The 23,385-nt window shown below is 42.9% G+C and overlaps 2 protein-coding genes across 3 annotated transcripts in view; both read left to right on the forward strand.

Moving 5' to 3' along the window:
- RBFOX1 (RNA binding fox-1 homolog 1) overlaps positions 1-23,385 on the forward strand; it is a 2,584,986-nt gene that overhangs the window by 1,118,460 nt on the left and 1,443,141 nt on the right. The window lies entirely within an intron of this gene.
- LOC123344025 (NADH dehydrogenase [ubiquinone] 1 alpha subcomplex subunit 6-like) lies at positions 7,981-8,400 on the forward strand. The gene has a single exon (XM_044979748.1). It carries the CDS (start codon positions 7,981-7,983, stop codon positions 8,365-8,367), a length of 387 nt encoding a protein of 128 aa, XP_044835683.1. The 3' UTR covers positions 8,368-8,400.

The following is a 23,385-nucleotide window of genomic DNA, read 5'->3' on the forward strand; positions in this document are numbered from 1 at the left end:
ATATTAAGTCTCAGACCTTTAATAATATAGAAATTCCTACTTGCAGATTAGGGAAGCACATAAAAATGACAATTGTGCCCTCTACTGGATATACATTTTAACTAGTTAATGAGAAAATTTTCAAAAATGTACAAGGTAAACTGAAAAGACATAACATCTTAAACTTTGCAACTGAACATAAGAGTATAAATATGCTTAATTCTAATTCTGACAATCTGGGCATTTACAGTTTATCTACAAAATTTTCAGCTGTGTTCAAAAGAGCTCATTTCTGTTGATTCCCTCAATATTGGATTCCTTAAATGGTGATTTACCTATCATTTTTCTGTATGTTATTAATCTATACTAAACTATATAGTATTTTGAGAGTGCAGTTTATGAAGGGGGACAATGTAATAAGCAGCTCTTCCATTTCTTTGAGTGCAATAGCTGGAAGAAGGGGGTGGGGAGGCCAGAATACTATCCCAGAGTGGAAATACTGCTCACTGGGAAATAAATAGAAAAAAACATTAGTCTATAGTCTGTTACTTGTGAGTTGTGACACATGGTTTATTGCATCTTTTATAATATGTATTATAAAGCAGTTGCCATTATTTTCCCAGCTTTGATGATAATGGTTTGATTTAAACTGAGAAGAGCAGGGCGATGTTATTGTCGATGTCTCCATATAGTAGGCACAATGCAGTAGTGATGAAGACCTCTTGTATTACTTGTGGCACATTTAAAAATACTGTGTGACTAAGACTTTGAACAAACCAGGTCAAGCAGAAAGCCATTGGGGCTTAAACTACAGCTTGTTTTATTCTTTCTTTCGTAAATGAAAATGCATTGGTTTGAGGTTTAAGCAGAATCTTTTAACATACATTATTTACTAATTTTTGTTTTTAAAAAATCTTTTGTCATTCTGACTTGAAATTAGTTTATATCGGTATACATTGGATCTCAGATTATCAAATATGAGTGAACCTATTCTAAATTATGTATATAGTTTTGTGTAATATGATATACATTTAAAAGTAAATGCTTCCACATATATATTTTGTAGTGTCTTTTTAAAAGTGAAGGACTACTTGATTTTCATTGTAACTGTATAGAAACTTCAAAGAAGGAAGGCTTTTAATAAGAGAGAGAGGGTTACATCAATTTTAAGCTGCTTGGGACTGATGAATAATTTTACAACATGCAAAATATTTTCCATGTATTTTGGAAAATTATCTTTTTTAATATAATTAAATGAACTTCATTATGAACTTGGAATACAAGCATAAGAGAGTAGAAGGCAGAACAGTGCAAAAAAACAAGGATGAAATGTTGAGTCACTTTGAGGTAATATTTAGTGTAAACAAAGTGCTGTGGCCCTCTGATGAATGGAGGTATGTACGTACAAGTATTAAGACTACTTTTCCTAAATTATAATAAAGCAGGCTAATAAAACATGAAGAAGAAATAGACAAATCACACACCATTTGGTCCTGTCCGTGGTTGTATTGGACCTGTTTGTTATCCTCATATGACATATAGTTGCTGTAGTGCCACTGCTTTCATATCAGTTAGGTATTCACTCCTACATCCAAATGAGTAGTCCTTTGTGTTTGAAAGCATTATCTATGGGACCATTTGGATAAAATGGCTGCCCTCCAAGTGTGCATGCCCAAGTGGCTTTAAATTTATTAGCACTCACAAGGTAAAGCAACTTTCAATGAATAGGGGCACCAGTTGAAAGGTTCAACCTATGTCAGACCAGGCCACTGCATGATTAGTCAATCCCTTGGGGGACTGCACTAGCCTTAGAAGACTGGTGCATATGGGAGATGTCATGGCGTAGACTGCAGACCAAGAGACCCTCATATTTGTGTGCAAGATTGCCATTACCAATGTGCATATGCCTACATAAAATGTGGCAAGTCTTTATTTTCTGCATTAGCTGAGGTCAATTTGGTTTTAATTAGCTATTTACTAAATATTGAGGCATATCTGTGTCTGTGTCTGATCTTAATTTGTAACCTGTCACTTGGCACGTATAAATGTCCTGTTTAGAGCATGAAAGTCTTAATAGTAATATTGAGTGTATTTGTATGGATGGTAAAGAAGACAGTAGAGCAAATACAGTTGTATTCAAAGCACGCTATTGTGGCTTGTAGATTAAAAATGCAAATGAAGGTGAGGCAGAATTTATCTTTAGAGTAATAATACCATTAGTTGGGCTTTTTTGTACAAAGAGTACAATTTTAACAAAAGATATTTCAGTTTTACATTTTTTAAATGCAGAAGCTATATCTTAAAAGCCCAGTGGGATATATGCATCCCCATAATTTCGATTATTATTAGATTTTATGATGATAGAAATAGTTGTGTTTAGATTTTTTTTTTTTAACCAAAAGCTTCTTTTATATCAGTAGGAAAAAATCCACTGCAAAATCAATCAGTTTTGTATTGGGTTAATCTAATTATCTAGTGAAGAAGCTACGGACTTCATCCACAAATACTTATGTGTTCTGAATAATGTAGATGACCTACGGTATACTGTCTAACCTTCCCTTTTCAATTTTTTTCTTCTGTAGAACTAGTTCTCTATTTTGCAGGTTCTCCGTTAGTATGTGTATATCTTAAGACAACAAACTAGCAAATGTAAACTAATATTAGCTGTCATCAGAAAGGAGGGAGTGAGCCTTATTGGACAGAGCAAGTAATTAGGAGATAGAAAACCTCAGTTCTGTAAGTTCCTCACCACTGATTGGCTCTGTGATTCTGAATAAGCAAGTTAGGGCCTGATTTTAAGGGATGCTGAGGACCTTCATCTCCCATTGACTTCAGCTGCATTTGTGGCTGCTCAGTAGTTTTGAAAATCAGACTCTTAATCTCTTTGTGACTCCATTTCTTCTTCAGTGAGGTGCAGGCTAGCTCAGTAAATCACGCTTGTTACCACTGGAATTAAATGCCTACATATGCCATAGATGATGATATTTATTGTTACAGACATTTACGGGAGATATCTCTACATATTTTCTTTTTTCTAATAAAATATTTTTGTTATAATAGCTTTATATTTGCCATATTTAATCTCCATAATTCTAATAAAATGGCTTACTTTACAAGTAAAAATCTTTTTCCTAACTGCCAGCTTTACATTACATTACTGGTAATGAAAATTCTGCATGTCAAATTATGTCCTCATTTGTTACTGTAGAACCTCATCAAAAGCTATGACAGGGAAAATGCGTTCTGCAGGTTTAACTGACCTAAGGTAACCATGTGTCCCTTAAAATCTAAAATGTCCCTCTTAAAATCTAAATGTCCCTTAAAATATAAAATGTCTCTCCCACTGTCCCTCACAGGTTTCCAAAAATATATATTTTTTTGACTCTGTTCCTTGATTTGCCAGTGCAGACTTAGCATCTTAAAGGAGCTGCTGGCCTGATGAGCTGATGAAGCTGATAGCAGGCTACCTGAGTGCATGACCAGGCATATTTTACTTCCCTGATCCTCCTCCCACAACAAGGCTTCTACTGAGCCTACTCTGCACAAACCCTTGATCCAGTCCTGCTAAGTACAGTCAGAAGCATATGGAGGCATTGGCACACTCTGACTCTGGCATTTCTGTGAGTAGCCAGTCTACATGAAAAGTGGGTTTAAAACTCCGTTCTTTTCACCGTGAAAAGTTTTGAACAAAAAATTATTAGGAAATTTTCCTTTAATACTTTTCATGGGAAAAACGGCTTGAGAGAGAACGTCTTGGGAAGAGTGGGCCACACTGAAACACCCACTTCTCCACCAATGGTTCATTGGCCAGTGTGGAAGCTGAGCTATTGATGCTTTCTGTCAACATCCTCTTTGGTGTGTCACCCTTGCTGGCAGTGCTAGACACCCTTGCTCCTTGTATTCTAATAACACACAGACTGGGATTGTGGCTGCTTCCTGATCAGAAGCACAGTTTTTAGGGAAGCCACCTGAATCCTGTTACCCTCCCTTGGGGAAAGTCTGTCTCAGTCTATCCACAAATGCTTGGCTGTAGGGCAGGGGTGGGCAAACTTTTTGGCCTGAGGGTCACATCAGGGTTCCGAATCTGTGTGGAGGGCGGGTGTAGTGTATTACATTTCTCCCAGTAGGAATGTGCTATTTATGGTGTACTACTTACAGCTGCCAGTCCTGGTGCTCAGTAAGTAGCACATTCCTATGGGGAGCAATTTAATACACTACGCCTGGCAGCTCTCGCAGCCACACTGCCCAGCAGGAGCTCACAGCCCCGCTGCCCAGAGCGCTGGCAGCACAGCGAGCTGAGGCTTCGGGGGAGGGGCCAGGGGCTTATCTCCCCAGCCGGGAGCTGAAGGGCCAGGCAGGGCGGTCCTGCCATCTGTAGTATGCCCACCTCTGCTATAGGGGCTCTGAGTGGCTCCTCCCTGTCATCCTTGGAGGGAGGTCACTCTGCCTTGCTATTCCACCTACTGGCTGATAGCCAATTGGCAGGGGATTAGCATGGTGTCAGCCAAGAGTCTAGGGCCCTGACCCCTTCGGGTAGCCCAGGGCAATTATTATTCTATCACCCAGCTTTTCAGGCTGGGCAGACAGAAAACACAGTCAGGCTCAAGCCCTCTGGGCAGTCAGGGCAGTAGCAGTCTATAGCCCTGCTTTTCTGTCTGGAACAGACAGCAAACACACTCAGGCTGTCCAGCCACAGGTGGGTCAGCTGCCGCTCCAGGGGTGGGGGGCGGGCAGCAAGGGGTAGGGCATCTAGGCCCACCCTCCTCCACTGGGTCCCAGCTCAGAGCCCTACCAATGGAGACTGGACCTGCCACTGGGTCATCAGGGATCCTCCCAAAATACACTGACTCTGGTTTCAGCAACACAACTGACTAATGTCCAGAAGCAATAGTATTTTAAAGAGTTTTAAGGCATTCTCACTGCACATTTCCAGATGTTTCAGTCAATGAACTATGTCTTCATTACCACTGTATTTAGTTTGATCGGTAAGCATTAGCATATGTTTCAGTCCTCAAGTGTACTTAAAAACAACTAGGAGGCTGGTGGCACCTTAGAGACTAACAGCTTTATTTGGGCATAAGCTTTTGTGGTTTAAAAAACCCCACTTCTTCAGATGGCTCAAACCCACTTCTTCAGTGGATTAAAAAACCCACTTCTTCACGTGTACATAGTATATCTCATTTGCATTAAACAGCTTTTCACTTTTATAGTCTCTGTGGAAGTTCAGGGATTTTTTTGCACCAGGAAAAAGTCTGTCTGTGGTATATGCATTATCTGACTATTGGTCACAAAATATTAATTATTGAATGTGGTGAGGCAAGAAACACTGAAAAATATGGTTTTCAGAATATTGGGCCACTGAAGTACTTTTATCTTATTGATGGTGGACTTTAAACTCTAAATTTTTAATGAAATTGCACATTTATACTAAGGTTCTAGAACATCATGTGTCTCCACATCTTGTATCTAGTGTTATTGGAAGTCAAAGTGAACAACAAAAAAGTGCCCATGACAATAGCCAAAACTGCAGGTTACTGTTACTTCACCTTTTGATTATTGCTCTGGCTTTTCAGATTCTCTTATCTAGTTCTTTGTGTTGACCTTGACTAGAAGGGCCTGCTCTCCTCTTTCCCTTTGTCATTAATCAGTCCTGAAGCTTCCCTTTTAAATAGACAGCATCAGATGGATTGAGTAATGTGTTTTTTGTCATCTGTTACCTACTGTGATATTAGAGTTGCCTACCTAGCTTATTTGTTGTTCGAGGGTTCAGATGCAAATATGTGGCACTGTTTTTACATGTATTTAGAGTCCTACTACAAATGTGTTTTACAACTTACAGCTTTTACATCAGAGTAACCAGTTATCTGATCAGCAGTTACTCTGATTTATATACATCTACCCACTCACCACTATAATACATTTTATTGCAGTATTTGATTGTGTTAGACTTGGTGGAGTGGGAGCTGCATTTCTATCATGCATTTCGATATACAGTACAATATGAGCTATATTGGCCTGGCAATCTGTTATATCTTACATCACACCCTGTAAAATTCCATAGATATAACAAAAGCAACATTACTAAATGATTTCTGGCCGAAAGAAGCACAGGAGACATGTGACATGGGTTTAATCAGGCCACAACTTTATTATTAGATGTCTGAGACTACCCGGCAGATAAAAGTATTCAGTGCGGGTAACCCCATGTTTATTTCCCCCCTCTTTTTCCATCCAGGTCCCTCCAGCAAAAACACTGCTGGGCAGGGCTGGATTAACTTTTTGTGAGCCCTTTATCAAACATATTTGTGCCCCCGCCTCCCCGCCACTCCCCCCGGGAATGATTGTAAAAGGCAGGAGATCAACACAGAAATTGTCTTTGACACAGCACATAGCTGCATGGGTTTTATTAATAGTAGAATGGTTTGAGGGGTGCTCAGAGTGGGTGTGGGGATGTGTGTGGGGGTGCATGAGTCAGGGCATGGGGGGCTGGGGATGTGTGGGGGTGCAGGGATCAGGACAAATGGCTGGGTGTGTGGGCTCAGGTCAGGTCACAGCAGGGGGATGGAGGCATAGGTGCTCACATTTGGTTTTGCCAGTGGGTGCCCTCCCTAAGCCCCACCCATATGCCGCTCCTCCCCCCTGGCCACTGCTCGCTCCTCTCCACCCCCTCCTCCGAGCACCTCTGCCTGTTTGGGTGGAGGCTATTTTCAGCATATTTATACACGTTAGAGGAAAAAGGTGGTTGAGGTAATATCTTTTATTGGACCAGCTTCTGTTGGTGAGAGAGACAAGTTTTTGAGCTTTCACAGAACTTTTCTTCAGGAAGAAGGACTCTGTGAAAGCTCCAAAGCTTGTCTCTCTCTCTCTCTCACCAACAAAAGTTGCTCCAATAAAAGATATTACCTAACCCACCTTGTCGCTCTAATTTCCTGGGAACAACAGGGCTACAACACAGCATACAAAAATGCAAGATTCACATGAACAGCACAGAGTGACCATCACACCAGGACACTATTTTCAGAATTCATCTTAGCATGATGTCATCATCACACCAAGGAAGTAGCACTACCAGCACAATGAGATAAATATCACCACATGTGCATGCCAAAAATTCGCAGCACGAGCACACTGGGATCCACACAGCAGGATAGTAGTGTCAGTTTAGCTCTCAGTTTAGTGGGGATACACTCAGGGACTGAGTCCAAGGGTTCAGCTAAACACAAGGGCACCTGCAAACAGCTGTACTAACAGCAGGATCTACACTGGCACAATAGGAGGAGTTGCACATCAGGGCACTAATTCCCAATGCCAGTGCAAGGCAAAATGGGATCCAGGCACCAGGTCTTTAGTACCAGAATTTGTACTCCCAGGAGAGTGGGATGGAATTATAGAAGTTACAGGGGGAAAAGCCCTCTGTGATCATCCTGGCTCAGTCCCTCTCCCTGCCAATGCAAGGCTGATCCTTACTGCATGTTTTGTCCAGTCTCCTTTTAAAAGTCCCAAGCCTTGGAGTTTCTAGCTGTGAGACTCTATACCAGGGGTTCTCAGACTGGGAGTCGGGACCCCTCAGGGGGTTGTGAGGTTATTACTTGAGAGGTCACAAGCTGTAAACCTCCACCCCAAACCCTGCTTTGCCATCAGCATTTATAATGGTGTTAAATATATAAAAAGTTTTTTTAATTTATAAGGGGGTCACACTCAGAGACTTGCTATGTGAAAGGGGTCACCAGTATGAAAGTTTGAGAGCCATTGTTCTATACCTCAGGGGAGCGGCGTACTGTGCACTGTAAACCCCATATTCATCATTTGTATATATTTTTTATATTTCATATAAAGATGCCATGTAAGGTATCATGGGAAAGGTTATGATTTGCTGAAACCCACTGTTCTGTCAAAATATGTATATCATTAAAGTGTATGAAATTATGAGATTGTGCTGTATAGCGTTAATGAAATATGCTGCACATTTGGGAGTAGCCCAGAAGGCAACTCCCCAGAAAGATGGCGGCGGCCGGGGGCGGGAAGGTGGCGAAGGCGGCGGGCGCGGCGGTGAAGCCGATCTTCAGCCGGGACCTGGGCGAGGCGAAGCAGCGGGTGCGGGAGCTGTACCACGCCTGGTACCGGGAGGTGCCCAATGCCGTACATCTATACCAGTTGGACATCTCAGTGAAACAGGGGCGTGATAAGGTGCGGGAGATGTTCATGAAGAATGCCCATGTCACAGACCCCAGAGTGATTGACATGCTGGTTATAAAGGGGAAAATGGAACTACAGGAAACTACTCTTGTATGGAAGCAGCGGACACACGTCATGAGATTTTTCCATGAGACAGAAACCCCGCGACCCAAGGACTTTCTGTCCAAGTTCTATGTGGGCCATGACCCTTGAGACAAAACTGACTGAAACGAATTATGTATTTCACTGTCTTACTGCAAATAAAAGCTCTGTATACTGGAAAAAAAAAAAACAAAAAAAAAACAACAACAAGGCACTTGACCAAATGGCTGGGTGGATGTTAAACAACCATCGCCAGCCATTGTGCAGCAAGTGAATGACAATTAGCAATTCAATGACCATCACCAGAGAATTACTCAACACTGGAACTCAGCAATGCCTCCCCCCTCCCCCCAACATCCACACCCCAAGGCAGAGATTGCACTGCTAGGAAGGTTTCCCCTGATAGCCTCAGTTTCCCTCTCCTACCCCCCACCCTCATCCCTTCCCCACTGCCTCTTCCCTCCCACCCCCCTACGAGGCAGTCACCCAGATGCCAGGGAGGGGGACCAAGTGCACTACATGGACATGGACATTGTCTCTGAGAGGCAGGCATCTCTGCCTGGCCAGGGAGGGCAAGCAGGGGGGCACCGCACCCCGCAGGAGACCAAGAGATGCCCCACCTGTCCACCATGCCCGTCCTGGTCTAGCTGCCTGGCAGGTGCTGGTACTCTATCTCTCTGTGCTGTGGGGGTGCAGAGGATGTTTTGGAGATGCCTCTAGCTGAGCCCCCTGCCAAATGCAGAGAGCTGGGTGGCAGCTGGTGCCCCCCACCATGCAGACAACCACCAGTAGCCAGGTGCCAGCTCTCAGCACAGCCACCTGTGAAGGGGTTTCAGTCCTGCCCCCAGCCACCCTCACCCCAACACCCCCTTTGAAATACACTTACCAGCTGCTGCTACTGGCTGCCTTTATTTGGGTGGGAGGTTGAAGCACAAGGCTGGGAGCTGCTCAGCTGCAGAGCCACAGAAAACAGCCTGCTGCCTTCAAGAAGAAGGTAGGAGAAGGAGGCAGGGCTGCACCTGTGGGGTCGCTTAGCCCCTGCTCCAGGAGCAGATTTCCCCTCGTTGATTGGCTGGTGGCCAAAAAACAGCTAAACAGCACTGCTGGTGTAGTGTATTACACTACAACGGCCACGCTGATCAGCAACTCAGAGCCGGAAAAACATTTCCTTGATTGGTGGTGGCTCCTACTGCCGGCTCTGCAAAAAAACTGCTGATCCCCCTTCTTCGGCCGAACAGCTGATGGCTTGCGGGCACCCAGGGGCCCCATAAACAGTTGACTGGTGGGTGCCCCCTATGGCTGGAGGAGCATGCCCCAATTCCACCCCCTTCCCTAAGGCTCTGCCCTTACCTCTCCTCCTCCCAGGAGCAGCGAGCTTGCTGGAGGTCAGGTCTTCCCCCTCCCTCCTGCTGGGAGACAGCTGATCGGGGGCAGGGAGGGGTGGGGCAGGTATGGAGCACGCTGGGGGAAGAGGCGGAAGAGGAGTTTAGCTGCCGCCGGCAGAGCCTGCCTTTGTGCAGCAGGAGCCCAGCGCCGGCAGTGCTGACCTTCAGAGAGAGCGGGGAGTAGAGAAGAGCGAGCAGCCGGCCTGGGCCCCTTCGGAACGTGGCCCGGCGCAATGGCGCCACTGGCGCCATGGTAAATCCACTATTGCTGCCGAGACCTTATCATCAACCCCCCGCTCGTACAATGGGTGAGGTGGGCTATAAGAATGGGGGGTTGGCTCCATGCTGTACCAATCATAGGGGTCCCCAACCGCCCGCTGTTCGTTCCTTTAATGTACACCTCTTTTTAACTCCTTTCCAAGCCATTTATCTGGTCACTGAATACCTTTCCTATAGAGTACTTGCACTGTTCATGTACTGTAGAGTACATGTACTGTGCACGGTTCAAGGAGGCACGAGCAATTAGCTTGGCTGCCTCCTCCCCCTACCCCCAAACCCAGTCAGGTTTTCACACATCAGTTACTGCCCCCCTTTATATCAGCCAAAACAAATGGGCTCCAAAACTTTATTCAGGAAGGATGTGGTTCCTCTGTAATTTGGTGCCCCAGGATGCCCAAATTGCTCAGCCTTTTATGACCCCAAGGGATTTGATCACCCCCCATTAGCATCTGTCATGCCTTGTCCACCCAGGTGGTGCCCCATGGCTCCCAGACAGACCCTGTGTTAATGCAAGTCTGACGACATGGATCTGCATCCAGTTCCTTCTTGTTCTGGGCAGTAATTGAACCCCTTTACACATTTCCAAATAGTGTTTTCCCCGGTGTGCCATATCATGTCGGTGACTGCTGACTGGCCCCTGTGGTGCACAGCAGTGGCATCAGCTGGTCTAATCACATGCTTCTCCTTCCATGCCAACGCAGACTCACCCTGTCATTGGCCCCCCAGTTGCTAACCCTTAAGGCCGCTAGGACGTCCACCTGTGTGCATAAGAAAAAGTCCTGTGCCCACAAATTGACACCACGGTCTCCATGGCCAATCTGCCAACATCTGACTACCAGAAGGAGGCTGCCAGGCAACTCTCCAATACCAAATTCTACAGGCCACTTTCCTCAGATCCCACTGAGGAATATACTAAGAAACCGCACCATCTACTCAGGACACTCCCTACACTAACACAGGAAAAAATCAACACACCCTTAGAGCCCTGGTTGGAGTTATTCTATCTACTATCTAAGATCCACAAACCTGGAAATCCTGGCCGCCCTATCATCTCTGGAATTGGCACTCTCACTGAATGATTATCCAGATATGTGGACTCTCTACTCAGACCCTATGCCACCAGCACTCCCAGCTATTTCCGTCACTGATTTCCTGAGAAAACTACAATGCATTGGTGATCTCCCAGAAAACACCATCCTAGCCACCGTGGATGTGGAGGCTCTCTACACAAACATCCCACACACAGATGGAATGCAAGCTGTCAGGAACAGTATCCCTGATGATGACATAGCACAACTTGTTGCTGAGCTCTGTGACTTTATCCTCATGCACAATTATTTCAAATTTGGTGACAATATATACATCTAGACCAGTGGTACTGCTATGGGCACCCGCATGGCCCCACAATATGCCAACATTTTTATGGCTGACCTGGAACAACGCTTCCTCAGCTCTCGTCCACTCACGCTCCTTCTCTACCTACGCTACATTGACAACATCTTCATCATCTGGACCCATGGGAAGGAGACGCTGGAATAATTCCACCATGATTTCAACAGCTTCCACCCCACCATCAATCTTAGCCTGGATTAATCTACACGGGAGATCCACTTCCTAGACACCACAGTACAAATAAGTGATGGTCACGTTAAGACCACCCTATACCGAAAACCCACCGACCTCTATGCCTACCTTCATGCCTCCAGCTTCCACCTCGACACACCACACGATCCATCATCTACAGCCAAGCACTGACTTACAACTGCATTTGCTCCAACCCCTCAGATGGAGACCAACACCTACAAGATCTTCACCAAGCATTTTCAAAACTACGATACCCGCACGAGGAAATAAGGAAACAAATCAACAGAGCCAGATGTGTACCCAGAAGCCTCCTGCTACAAGACAAGCCCAAGAAAGAAATCAACAGAACTCCACTGGCCATCACCTACAGTCCTCAACTTAAACCTCTCCAATGCATCATCAGTGATCTACAACCCATCCTGGACAATGATCCCTCGCTTTCACAGATCTTGGGAGGCAGGCCAGTCCTTTCCCCGCCAACCTTAAGCATATTCTCACTAGCAACCACACACCGCACCATAACAACTCTTACTCAGGAACCAATCCATGCAACAAACCTCGATGCCTACTCTGCCCACATATCTACACCAGCGACACCATCACAGGACCTAACCAGATCAGCTACAACATCACCGGTTCATTCACCTGCACGTCTACCAATGTTATATACGACAACATGTGCCAGCAATGCCCCTCTGCTATGTACATCGGCCAAACTGGACAGTCCCTATGTAAAAGGATGAATGGACACAAGTCAGATATTAGGAATGGCAATATACAAAAACCTGCAGGAGAACACTTCAACTTCCCTGGCCATACAATAGCAGATGGAAAGGTAGCCATCTTACAGCAAAAACACTTCAGGACCAGACTTCAAAGAGAAACTACTGAGCTTCAGTTCATTTGCAAATTTGACACCATCAGCTCAGGATTAAACAAAGACTGTGAATGGCTAGCCAACTACAAAAGCAGTTTCTCCTCCCTTGGTGTTCACACCTCAACTGCTAGAAGAGAGCCTCATCCTCCCTGATTGAACTAACCTCGCTATCTCCAGTCTGACTCTTGCCTGCATATTCATACCTGCCTCTGGAAATTTCCACCACATGCGTCTGACGAAGTGGGTATTCACCCACGAAAGCTTATGCTCCAATACATCTGTTAGTCTTTAAGGTGCCACAGGACTCTTTGTTGTTTCTTACAGATCCAGACTAACACGGCTACCTCTCTGATACTTAACATCTGGAATGAAATCACAACACATTAATGTTGACTCACCACCCGAGGCTGCACACACATACTGTATGCTTCCAAATGCCAACACCCAATTGTAAGAATTGCCACTGCCCCAATACTGCTGCTGTTGTGGCCCCTGATTGCAAATGAGTGGGAACCAAATTCCATGGGGCAGAACCAAGCTCACAGACTTTCCGGTAGAAACATAACAAATGTTCCCCAGTCAACTTGATCAGCCGTTGACCATCACAAGTTTAATATCCCTGCATGCCCCTTTTTCTTTCTGAGGCCTGCCCAACATGTTATAAAAACTCCAACTCCCAGCTATGCCACAATACCTGTTTTTCTGCATATAAAAGCCAGGCCCGGCATTAGGGGTAAAGAAACAGGGCAATTACCTGGGGCCTCATGCCACAGGGGTACCCACAAAGCTACATTGCTCAGGCTTTGGCTTCAGCCCTGGGTGGTGGGGCCATGGGCTTCAGCCCCATGCAGTGAGGCTTCAGCTTTCTATCCTGGGCCCCAGTGAATCTAATGTTGGCCCTGCTTGGCAGCCCCCGTGAAACCCGCTTGCAGACTCCCAGGGGGCCCTGGACCCCTGGTTGAGAACCACTGCTTTAGCCCACTGACAAATGTAACAGCTGGGAGGCAATTCCAAGATTGTTGAGGACACGAGTTGACAGGTTTCCCATGACCCTATGTACTGCAGCACCCGCTGCTCTTTAATGGGCCATTCAGTGACCAGCCTTCCTGCTCCTGTAATTGCATGAATTTTGTTAAAACTTGTTTCATAGTTCTGCCATGTGAATGGAGGCAGAGGCTCTCCAGGCTACATTGTTAACTATCCTACCCCCAGTGCCAACTATCCTCCTGGTGCCAGCTTCCAAAACCAGTTATGTAAAAGTGAGGCAAGGTATCTGCTATGCCAGTATAAACCCAGTAAAGGTAATAAAATAATGGATATTATCCTGGAGCCTATTTGAGGACCAAGCCCCAATAGAAAAACCTACAAGTTATGTACAGGCCATTGTGTGACGAGCCCTGCTACCCTGCCCTTAATTCATTTCTACGGAATCCTTTTGGATTTTTTGTTTGTTTTTTAAACCACATACCCCATCCATGCCCATGACTTCTAATGTGTTTTTGTTTGTCAGTGTATTATTTATAGTCTCCATAAACAGAATACTAAACCCACAGTAATCTGCCCCATCTGCTATATTAAGGTACTTTCAGCTGAGCACCTTTAACATCTCCAGCTGAACTGGAAATGGTACCATTGCCAGCTTGTGGGTGGCACTTGATTTAACCCCTATGCTGGTTCCCCCTGGGATCATATCCTTACCGCTGTGGCATGAAGATGCTGCATGCACCCCAAAATGTAATCCGCAAACATGCCTGTCCTCACAGATGCCTGCATTTTCCTGAAGCCTGCGCCCAATGCCACATGCATCTGCAGTGACACATGCCTACATTCAGCGTTGCCCTCACAGCTTGTACTTAGTTGCTCCGGGTAATCCGCTATACTTTTGTAAACACCGAATGCTATGAAGACAACCTTAGAAACAATAGAAATGACAGTCCTAACCACTTGCATGAAAATTCCTGCTGACTGAGGTAGAAGTTTGCTTCTCTTGGAGTCCCCCAAACCATGAACTTGGGGAAGAGAGGGGGTTGCCTTTGGTAATGAAACAGAAATTCTCCGGCCCATCCACCCCTGTCCTTGCACCAGATCCTTGCCCCAGTTGCATGGCTACTACCCCTGACTCCTATAACTCCACTACATATGCCCTATGCAGTATTTGAATCCCCCCTTTTTCCCAGTGCTAGTGCTGAGCCTGACAGAAAAGGGAGAAGTTGTGCCCTGCCTGCCCCAAGCAAAAACCTGAAACCAGCGCCTAACCAAAATATCACAGCTCAGTTGCTAAGGGGGGGGAGGGATTTTTCTGTCTCGCTTCTCCTCCTACCTATACCCCAGGATAGTATGTCCATTAGCACTGACTAAGGCTATGTCTGCACTACACAGCTTTTAGTGACATGGCTGTGTCGCTACAGCCGTGCTGCCATAAATTGCTCAGTGTAGCTGCTGTTTGTTGTCTCTCCTGCCGACAAAAAACTCTCCTCCCCTCCCCCCCAACGAGCAGTGTTTGCGTTGTTGGGGAGAGAGCGCTTCTGCTGACAAAGCATTGTTCACACTGGCACTTGTCACTGGCAAAACTTTTGTCTTTTGTGGGGGATAGAGGGGTTAACACCTATGAAAGACAAAAGTTTTGTCGTTCAATTGCCCGTGTAGACATAGCCTAACTAGGTAACTCCCCCTCCCTTTTTGGCACTACTAATGTGTTCCCGCCTATCTCTGCATGGATTGAGGGAAGCAATGAAGAGGGGGCTTCCTCTCCCTTTTGGTCTCCCCCTTCACTGCTTACAGTCCTGCCTCCACAGTGAACTGAGAGCTGAGCAAAATTGCCCCCTGCTGTCCCCTGCACTTATCAGAAAAAAATTGAAACCTGAATCACTAATGCCTGTACCCACCACACAGCTGCCTGGGGGAAGGGTGGGGGAAACACTCCCTCTCCTTGTGTCCCTACCCAGGGACTGAAGCAGACTGCAGGTTGCTTTGTTACTGTCCCATACCTGCTTCGCCCTACCCAGACCAGAGGAAGGGGAGAATTACTCCCTTTCTTACTGTTCTGTTTCCATGTGGAGCCATGCTGAAACATGCTGAAGTGCTGTGTTCCCTCATGCTCTGAGGGAGGGTGCTGCCTCAGCCTGCTCCATGTAAAAGGGAGGATTCAGGCACAGATCTGTCCCTTTTAAACCCTGCATTCCAAGGGGATGAATCAGTGATCATACTGACCCCCCTTTTACAGCAGTTTTCGTCTTCCGCCCAACCCCCCCCCAGCCTGAAGCACTGTTCCCTTCATTCACCCAGCCAGCCAAATCTCCCCCACCACCCCCCGCTTACAGGTGCGGTCATTAGTGTAGTTACATGTTACATGCCCCATGTAGTGACATTTTAATATCTATTGGAAGGAATGGACTGGGTATCTTCTGCATAAATACAGCATATATTGCATACTGTTTATGGTGCTTGCTACAATCTTGCTGCACGGATCAATAGGCTGGAAATACAAACAGGAATTATAGCCAGCTGCCTGCACCCATTATATCAGTTGCATGTCAACCCCTACACCTGGTATTAAACTCAGGTCTGCTGTTAACAGTACAATATGTAGTTCTGGGGCCAATTTACGAGACAACAATTTATTAAATGTATTGCAGTATGCTGATGAGAAGGTAATCCTTAGAAATCAAACAAACAAAAAACTAGGTATTTTGAGTGGATTTACTGTATTTCACTCTCTCTAATGGGTAACCCTTTTTATGTTCTTTTGCTCTGGGGGAAAAGCAGACCTATTAGGATGCATCAGGCGTTCTAACAGGAGATCTATAAAGTGCTATATTTTAAAGCTTATCGTATTGTAGTTTCTACAGCAATCACTGATGGGTGGGGGTAAACTTACTCCTTCTGTTTAGGCTATGAGGCAATGATTTGTATAATAGATTTAATTGAACTTGAACAAAAATGTGCTGCAGGAAAATGGAAAAATTCAGACCATTTGGAGTTTAATAAGCACTGCCATTCCTCTGCTGATAAATCTGCAGTGACCTCTTATAACATGGTTCAGGAGACAAGAAAAGAAGTTTCAAGTTATTATTGTTTCCCTTAGAAAATATTTTAAAGCTCAAATAGGCATCTATTTATAATGCAGGATTTGAAGTTAAAGTTGGACTTATTTCAGCATTTCTATCGTAAAAATCTGTTTTGACCATAAAAAACTGTTGCTTGCTGATACAAGGTCTGATCATGAAAGAATGTTTTCAGTTAAGTTTAATAAGTACCCAATAACTTGGGTCCAGATTGTGCAAATATTTAAGCATGTGAGTAGTCCCTTTGACTTTGATGCCTAAAGTATATGCACAAGTGTTTGCAGAATCAGGCTTTTACTTTGTCTCTTACATGCATTGTTGCTAAATCATAAGCCACTGATATTCAAAGCTAAGAAAAAAATGGGAAATGAGTAGTTTATGGGGTAACCTAATTTATTTAGGTGTTTATAAAGAAAAAAATGTAAATAAATATATCTGTGTGTATGCAAAGAGCTGTATGTGCAAATAAAAAATCACAGTATAATATATTTATATAACCATCCAGTTTAGCTTCTTAATGAGAAATCAAAATGACATATCATGTCTTTTTCTCTACTACAAAGTATGAATCATTAGTTTCCTAAATATAATATTAATACATAGAGACTGGAATATCTCCAAAATATTTTTGGGTAAATAGTACTGTATATGGCTGAAAACAAACTAGGATTAAATGCTAAATATGTATTTCAGTAACTTATTTTAGAAACAGTCTGAAAAAAATGGTAAATATAAAATCCATGCCTATTCTTAATTCAGACCAGTGTAAAATTATAATTTAGAATAATAGAAAAGCACAACAGTAGTTATGGACTGCACTGAGAGTTCTATTTTTTACATCATGGATCTACAGCTATTTATGCAACTATTCAGTAGTGATATTGTATGTTCCTCTCTTTTTTAAATTAACTTGCATTCTGGCACAGTAACTGGAATGACAGCAACTCCTACCTACATCTTGTGTTTAAATATAGTTCTTTTGTACAGAGCATCAGACAATGGTTGAAGTCATTGCATTTGTTGACACTGTCATGGCCTTAGGGTACATGCTAACTGTAGGTTAAACGAATTCCGACAGCTATGGAAATCAAAAATTGAACAGACTTAATAGATTCTAGCTTGAAATAGAAACTGAGATGTCTCTTCATGGTTAAAGAGGTGCTGTTAAGGTTTTTATGCCCTACAGTCTTATAAAAATGAAGAAAAATCTATTTGATCTTCAGCTGGAACACCTTTTACATACTCTTTCTCATTTGGTGGGGGAAAAGAGGTGGAGGTGCTTGAAAGAAGAGAGTGATTTAACAAAAAGTTTCTGCCTTTTATAATCACACAGAATTGGTTTTAGTTTTAATCTCTCATTGGATTTCATTATCAAAATGCTCCCTAAAAGACACTGTCACAATAACTGAGTTGCTTATCTCGGTTTTTCTGATTTATCCGTTCTGATCCACCAACACTTATGTGCATGCTTAACTTTAAATACACGAATGCTCCCATTGACTTTATTTTCTAATAATAAATATTATTCTAATCATAAAATGAAATAATTTTCTAATACTAAAATAGTAGGAATTTGTGTAGAGCCAGGGTATGAACCTTTTACTTTCATTGGTGCACAGTTACTCACAGAAGACATTTTGGTGTAGTCCATGGGTCTACTTGTGTAAGTAGCACCACCCTAATGAAAGTAAGAGGTTGACAATATGACCCTTGCTAGTTTTCATCTTATAAAATAAACAGAATAAACTCCTACATCAACATAATACCCCAGCAACAACATCATATAACAAAAATGTAATAAACCCCCTCAGTAACATCACCACTAGTCCCCCTCAGCCTCACCATACAGTCCATTACAAAAAAGATGATCCTTACAGCATGCCATGAAGGTTCACAAACTCAGGCTGCTACAAAGGAGACCATAACATGTCATGACCAAAGGCATGTTCTCCTTTCACACACATTAGCTGCAATGTGGTGGTATATTTGATAATATGTTGTGAAGAAGTGAGAGAGAGGTTTGTTCACAGAGATAGCCTTTTCCTATGCTTTTGAGAACAGAGACCCTTTCCCCAGTAAGTTAGTTTTTAAAATAGTAAGCACAAAATTCCATCCATTTAACAGAAAGGACACTTTACCATTTAATGGAAGGGAATCACTTGTAAAGTGATAATATGACTGAGGAATACAGTACAATATCCCACATACTGTAACTCATTTTGCAACCAGCTGGCCTATCAGTTATGACCATACACTGCAGATGGTGCAATAAATTATACCCAAATTTACTTAATCTTAAAACACCTTTTTTGAAAACAATATTGCAATTCAGGCTTTCTTCCCCCTACATTTTATGCTTTAAGCATTTTAATTGCAGTATTAAATACCATGAACAACAAATGGTTATCAAGCCTTTAAAATATTATCTAATTTCCAGACGAAGGCCTTCCCTCATCTATATGACTTGCACTGTGAAAGTAGAACTTGATGTGTGAATTCAGGAGTTGGAAAGAGCAACTGAAAATAGTGAAAAAATATGAAGTGGATTAAAAATATGAAAATACATGTAGACAAAGGGCAAGATTCTGATCTCTGTACAAGAGAATGAATCTAGAGTAATTCCACTGAAATCTCTTGACCCAACGTATTTATTGTACAGTGGAAAGATGTGTATTAAGTTTGTTTGTTTGTTCCCGATTAGATGTTAATGCTCCCAATGGAACATATCACTACTGAGTTTCGTGTTTGTCCTGTGATGTTCCTCTGCGCTCTTGTTTTATCACTTTGACCTAGAATGCTCTGTCCTGCAATCCAGTACTACATCTGTCTCACTGCTTTTAAGTACCACCTGCATTCCATTCTTCGCTTTAGTCCAGCTGCATTTGATGATGAGCTAAAGCAGTGGTTTTCCTGAAACTTTGTCTAAATCGGCTTCGGTACCCAATGACTGGAAGTTAGCTAATGTAACGCCAATATTTAAAAAGGGCTCTAGGGGTGATCCCGGCAATTACAGACCGGTAAGTCTAACATCGGTACCGGGCAAATTAGTCGAAACAATAGTTAAGAATAAAATTGTCAAACACATAGAAAAACACAAACTGTTGAGAAATAGTCAACATGGTTTCTGTAAAGGGAAATCATGTCTTACTAATCTATTAGAGTTCTTTGAAGGGGTCAACAAAAGTGGACAAGGGGGATCCAGTGGACATAGTGTACTTAGATTTCCAGAAAGCCTTTGACAAGGTCCCTCACCAAAGGCTCTTATGTAAATTAAGCTGTCATGGGATAAAAGGGAAGGTCCTTTCATGGATTGAGAACTGGTTAAAAGACAGGGAACAAAGGGTAGGAATAAATGGTAAATTCTCAGAATGGAGAGGGGTAACTAGTGGTGTTCCCCAAGGGTCAGTCCTAGGACCAATCCTATTCAATTTATTCATAAATGATCTGGAGAAAGGGGTAAACAGTGAGGTGGCAAAGTTTGCAGATGATACTACACTGCTCAAGATAGTTAAGACCAAAGCAGATTGTGAAGAACTTCAAAAAGATCTCACAAAACTAAGTGATTGGGCAACAAAATGGCAAATGAAATGTAATGTGGATAAATGTAAAGTAATGCACATTGGAAAAAATAACCCCAACTATACATACAATATGATGGGGGCTAATTTAGCTACAACGAGTAAGGAAAAAGATCTTGGAGTCATCGTGGATAGTTCTCTGAAGATATGCACGCAGTGTGCAGAGGCAGTCAAAAAAGCAAACAGGATGTTAGGAATCATTAAAAAGGGGATAGAGAATAAGACTGAGAATATATTATTGCCCTTATATAAATCCATGGTACGCCCACATCTCGAATACTGTGTACAGATGTGGTCTCCTCACCTCAAAAAAGATATTCTAGCACTAGAAAAGGTTCAGAAAAGGGCAACTAAAATGATTAGGGGTTTGCAGAGGGTCCCATACGAGGAAAGATTAAAGAGGCTAGGACTCTTCAGCTTGGAAAAGAGGAGACTAAGGGGGGATATGATAGAGGTATATAAAATCATGAGTGATGTTGAGGAAGTGGATAAGGAAAAGTTATTTACTTATTCCCATAATACAAGAACTAGGGGTCACCAAATGAAATTAATAGGCAGCAGGTTTAAAACAAATAAAAGGAAGTTCTTCTTCACGCAGCGCACAGTCAACTTGTGAAACTCCTTACCTGAGGAGGTTGTGAAGGCTAGGACTATAACAATGTTTAAAAGGGAACTGGATAAATTCATGGTGGCTAAGTCCATAAATGACTATTAGCCAGGATGGGTAAAGAATGGTGTCCCTAGCCTCTGTTCAGCAGAGGATGGAGATGGATGGCAGGAGAAAGATCACTTGATCATTGCCTGTTAGGTTCACTCCCTCTGGGGCACCTGGCATTGGCCACTGTCAGTAGACAGATACTGGGCTAGATGGACCTTTGGTCTGACCCGGTACGGCCATTCTTATGTTCTTATATCTATAAGGGTTGTTAGTTTTTTACTAATATGGGAGTAACTATACTTATGTAATCCATCTATCTACTTATATGCGTTCACCGCCATAATATCTGAATGTTTAATGAGAAGGTGTAATGTCAGAATGAGTATAACTATGTTAATGTCTCTGTTAAGCTTCTGACCATGCCTGGTGTCAACTAGGTGCTTCTTGAACCTGCCTCCTTAGTGTTTAGCAGCATTACAAGACTCTGATGTTTTATGTGCCATGCTGGACAGGTTACTTGAGCCTGTATTTCACCTTTCTCATTTGTCCTTCTTTACTTGATTTTACAGGCTGATTCAGAGTTGCTACTAATAAATTGGTATCCACATTCCATTACAGTTCTCTCCACTACTAGACATAATCTTTGCTCAGTTGAAGGCTGGTTAATTTGCTGACACCTTCCCATACTTCCTTCTAAATGTCAGTCTGAATGCTGATTGAGTCACTTGAACTCATGGACTTGCTGTCTTCATCCATTAGACTTTACAATGACCCTCCTTTGAGTGAAATCCTTCTGGCAGACTCTGGTTTCCTAAGCAACCTCTAAAAGAGTCCATGCAGGTATATTGGCTGCTGAATGTCTTTCCTTAAAACTGCTGGAAGCACATACCACTAAGGCTGCTTTAAAGTTTTGTGCAGTTTTTGCTATGGTACAAGAAACCTCCATTGTAATGTATTAGTTGAGTCACTTACTGCAACTAACATCAATTAAAGCAATCTTAGTTGTACATGAGTATACAGGTACTACTGACTTTATAACTGCACTGGGGGGGGTTGATGTAAGATGCACAACTTGAGCTATGGGAATACCGTAGCTGAAGTCGCCGTATCTTATTTCGACTTACCTCCTGTCCTCATGGCGCGGGATCGACGGCCGCGGCTCCCCCGTCGACTCCGCTTCCACCGCTCGCTGTTGCGAATTATACCTCTAGGCCACGCACCATTCATTTCTAGGCTGAGGCACAAAAACCAAAGATTTACAGTGTGTCCAAATAACAAAGTTTTATTGTGCAAGGTTCAAACAACGTTCGAACATGGTGTCCCCCTGCTAGTCAGGGAGAGACCCAGGCTACAGATTACATAGAAGTTATATACCTTTTAGGAGTGCATGCTACCCTCATGAATCGGAAGCCTTAACCAATAAACAAGCCATTTTCTTATCTTTAGCCTATTACAGTTAATCACTGTCCGCGTGCTGGCTAGTGCGCAGTCCAGCTGTTACCTTGCATGCTAGAATTTTTCCTTAATTATGTTACTACAGCTGTGTTCCTATCCTCTTTCCTGTTCCTGACTTTATCTTTCTTTAATGCTGCCCTTGGGAGCTGTGTATGTGATGTGCTCGTTTTTAGTTAATGATGGATACAAAATAGGGAAACTTACAAAATGGAGTTGCTCATGCTAACTACCCTTAACATCGCCCAGGTGGAGTTCTGAAGTCGACAGGAGTGAGTTCGGGGATCGATATATTGTGTTTAGATGAGACGCAACATATTGATCCCTGATAGATCAATCGCTACCCGCCAATCCGGTGAGTAGTCTGGACATACCCTTGGAGAATATCATACTACACCTCATTTTAAAATCTCTAAGCCAATAAGATCAGGAAATTCCTTCACAAATTATTCTTGAGGGAAACTGTGTCCCTTAGAAAGCCACAACCATATGAATCCCATGGGGGCAAAGGAATGTCTTTAGTAGGTGTGGAAATTGTTGTGAAAATTTCTCCATTGTCAAAAAATTCAATTGAAAAAATGTATCAGTGAAAAATTTTCAGCCAGTTCTAGACTTGGTAGTAGATGGAAATACCAAACCATTTCTAGGCTTAGTACAACATCTGTTAAATATTTGCAGCTTTACTAGTGTGTACATATTTATGTCTGCTTTAACATTGTCTGTCACTGACCTGCTACTTTTAAAAAAAAAATTATCTACTCTAGAATCTAGGGTCTACAGATTCTGGAAGACCAGCATAAGTGTGCACGTTTTTCAAACATACTATGGGTATGCAACTGAATAGTTTGTTAAATATATTAATTTTCTTTATTGATACTGGATAATGTCCTTGTTCTGCTGTGGCTGATGCTGACTTTCTTTATTAGAACATGAGAGACACAAGGTGGGTCCTAAGCTCTGTGAAGCTCGAAAGCTTCTCTCTTTCACAGACAGATGTTGCTCCAATAAAATATATTACCTCACTTACCTTGTATCTCATATCCTTAGACCAACATGACTAGAACAACATTTATTAAAACAAGTAATTTTACATTCTATAATTTTTCAATTTTTCTTTTTTATTCCCCCCTCACAACTATTTTTTTTTAAACAACCAAATGACTTGAATACTATTATTTAATGGACTGCTCTTTGACTCTGCTTTTCTTCAACTTCTTTTCACTATAACAGTGGTTTTCAGCCTGTGGTCTGT

The sequence above is a fragment of the Mauremys mutica genome, chromosome 11 (genome assembly GCF_020497125.1).
Source record: "Mauremys mutica isolate MM-2020 ecotype Southern chromosome 11, ASM2049712v1, whole genome shotgun sequence".
NCBI classification, from domain to species: domain Eukaryota; kingdom Metazoa; phylum Chordata; order Testudines; family Geoemydidae; genus Mauremys; species Mauremys mutica.

Coding starts and splice junctions, on each gene's coding strand:
- LOC123344025 (XM_044979748.1), top strand. CDS start 7,981: ATGGCGGCGGCCGGGGGCGGGAAGGTGGCGAAGGCGGCGGGCGCGGCG.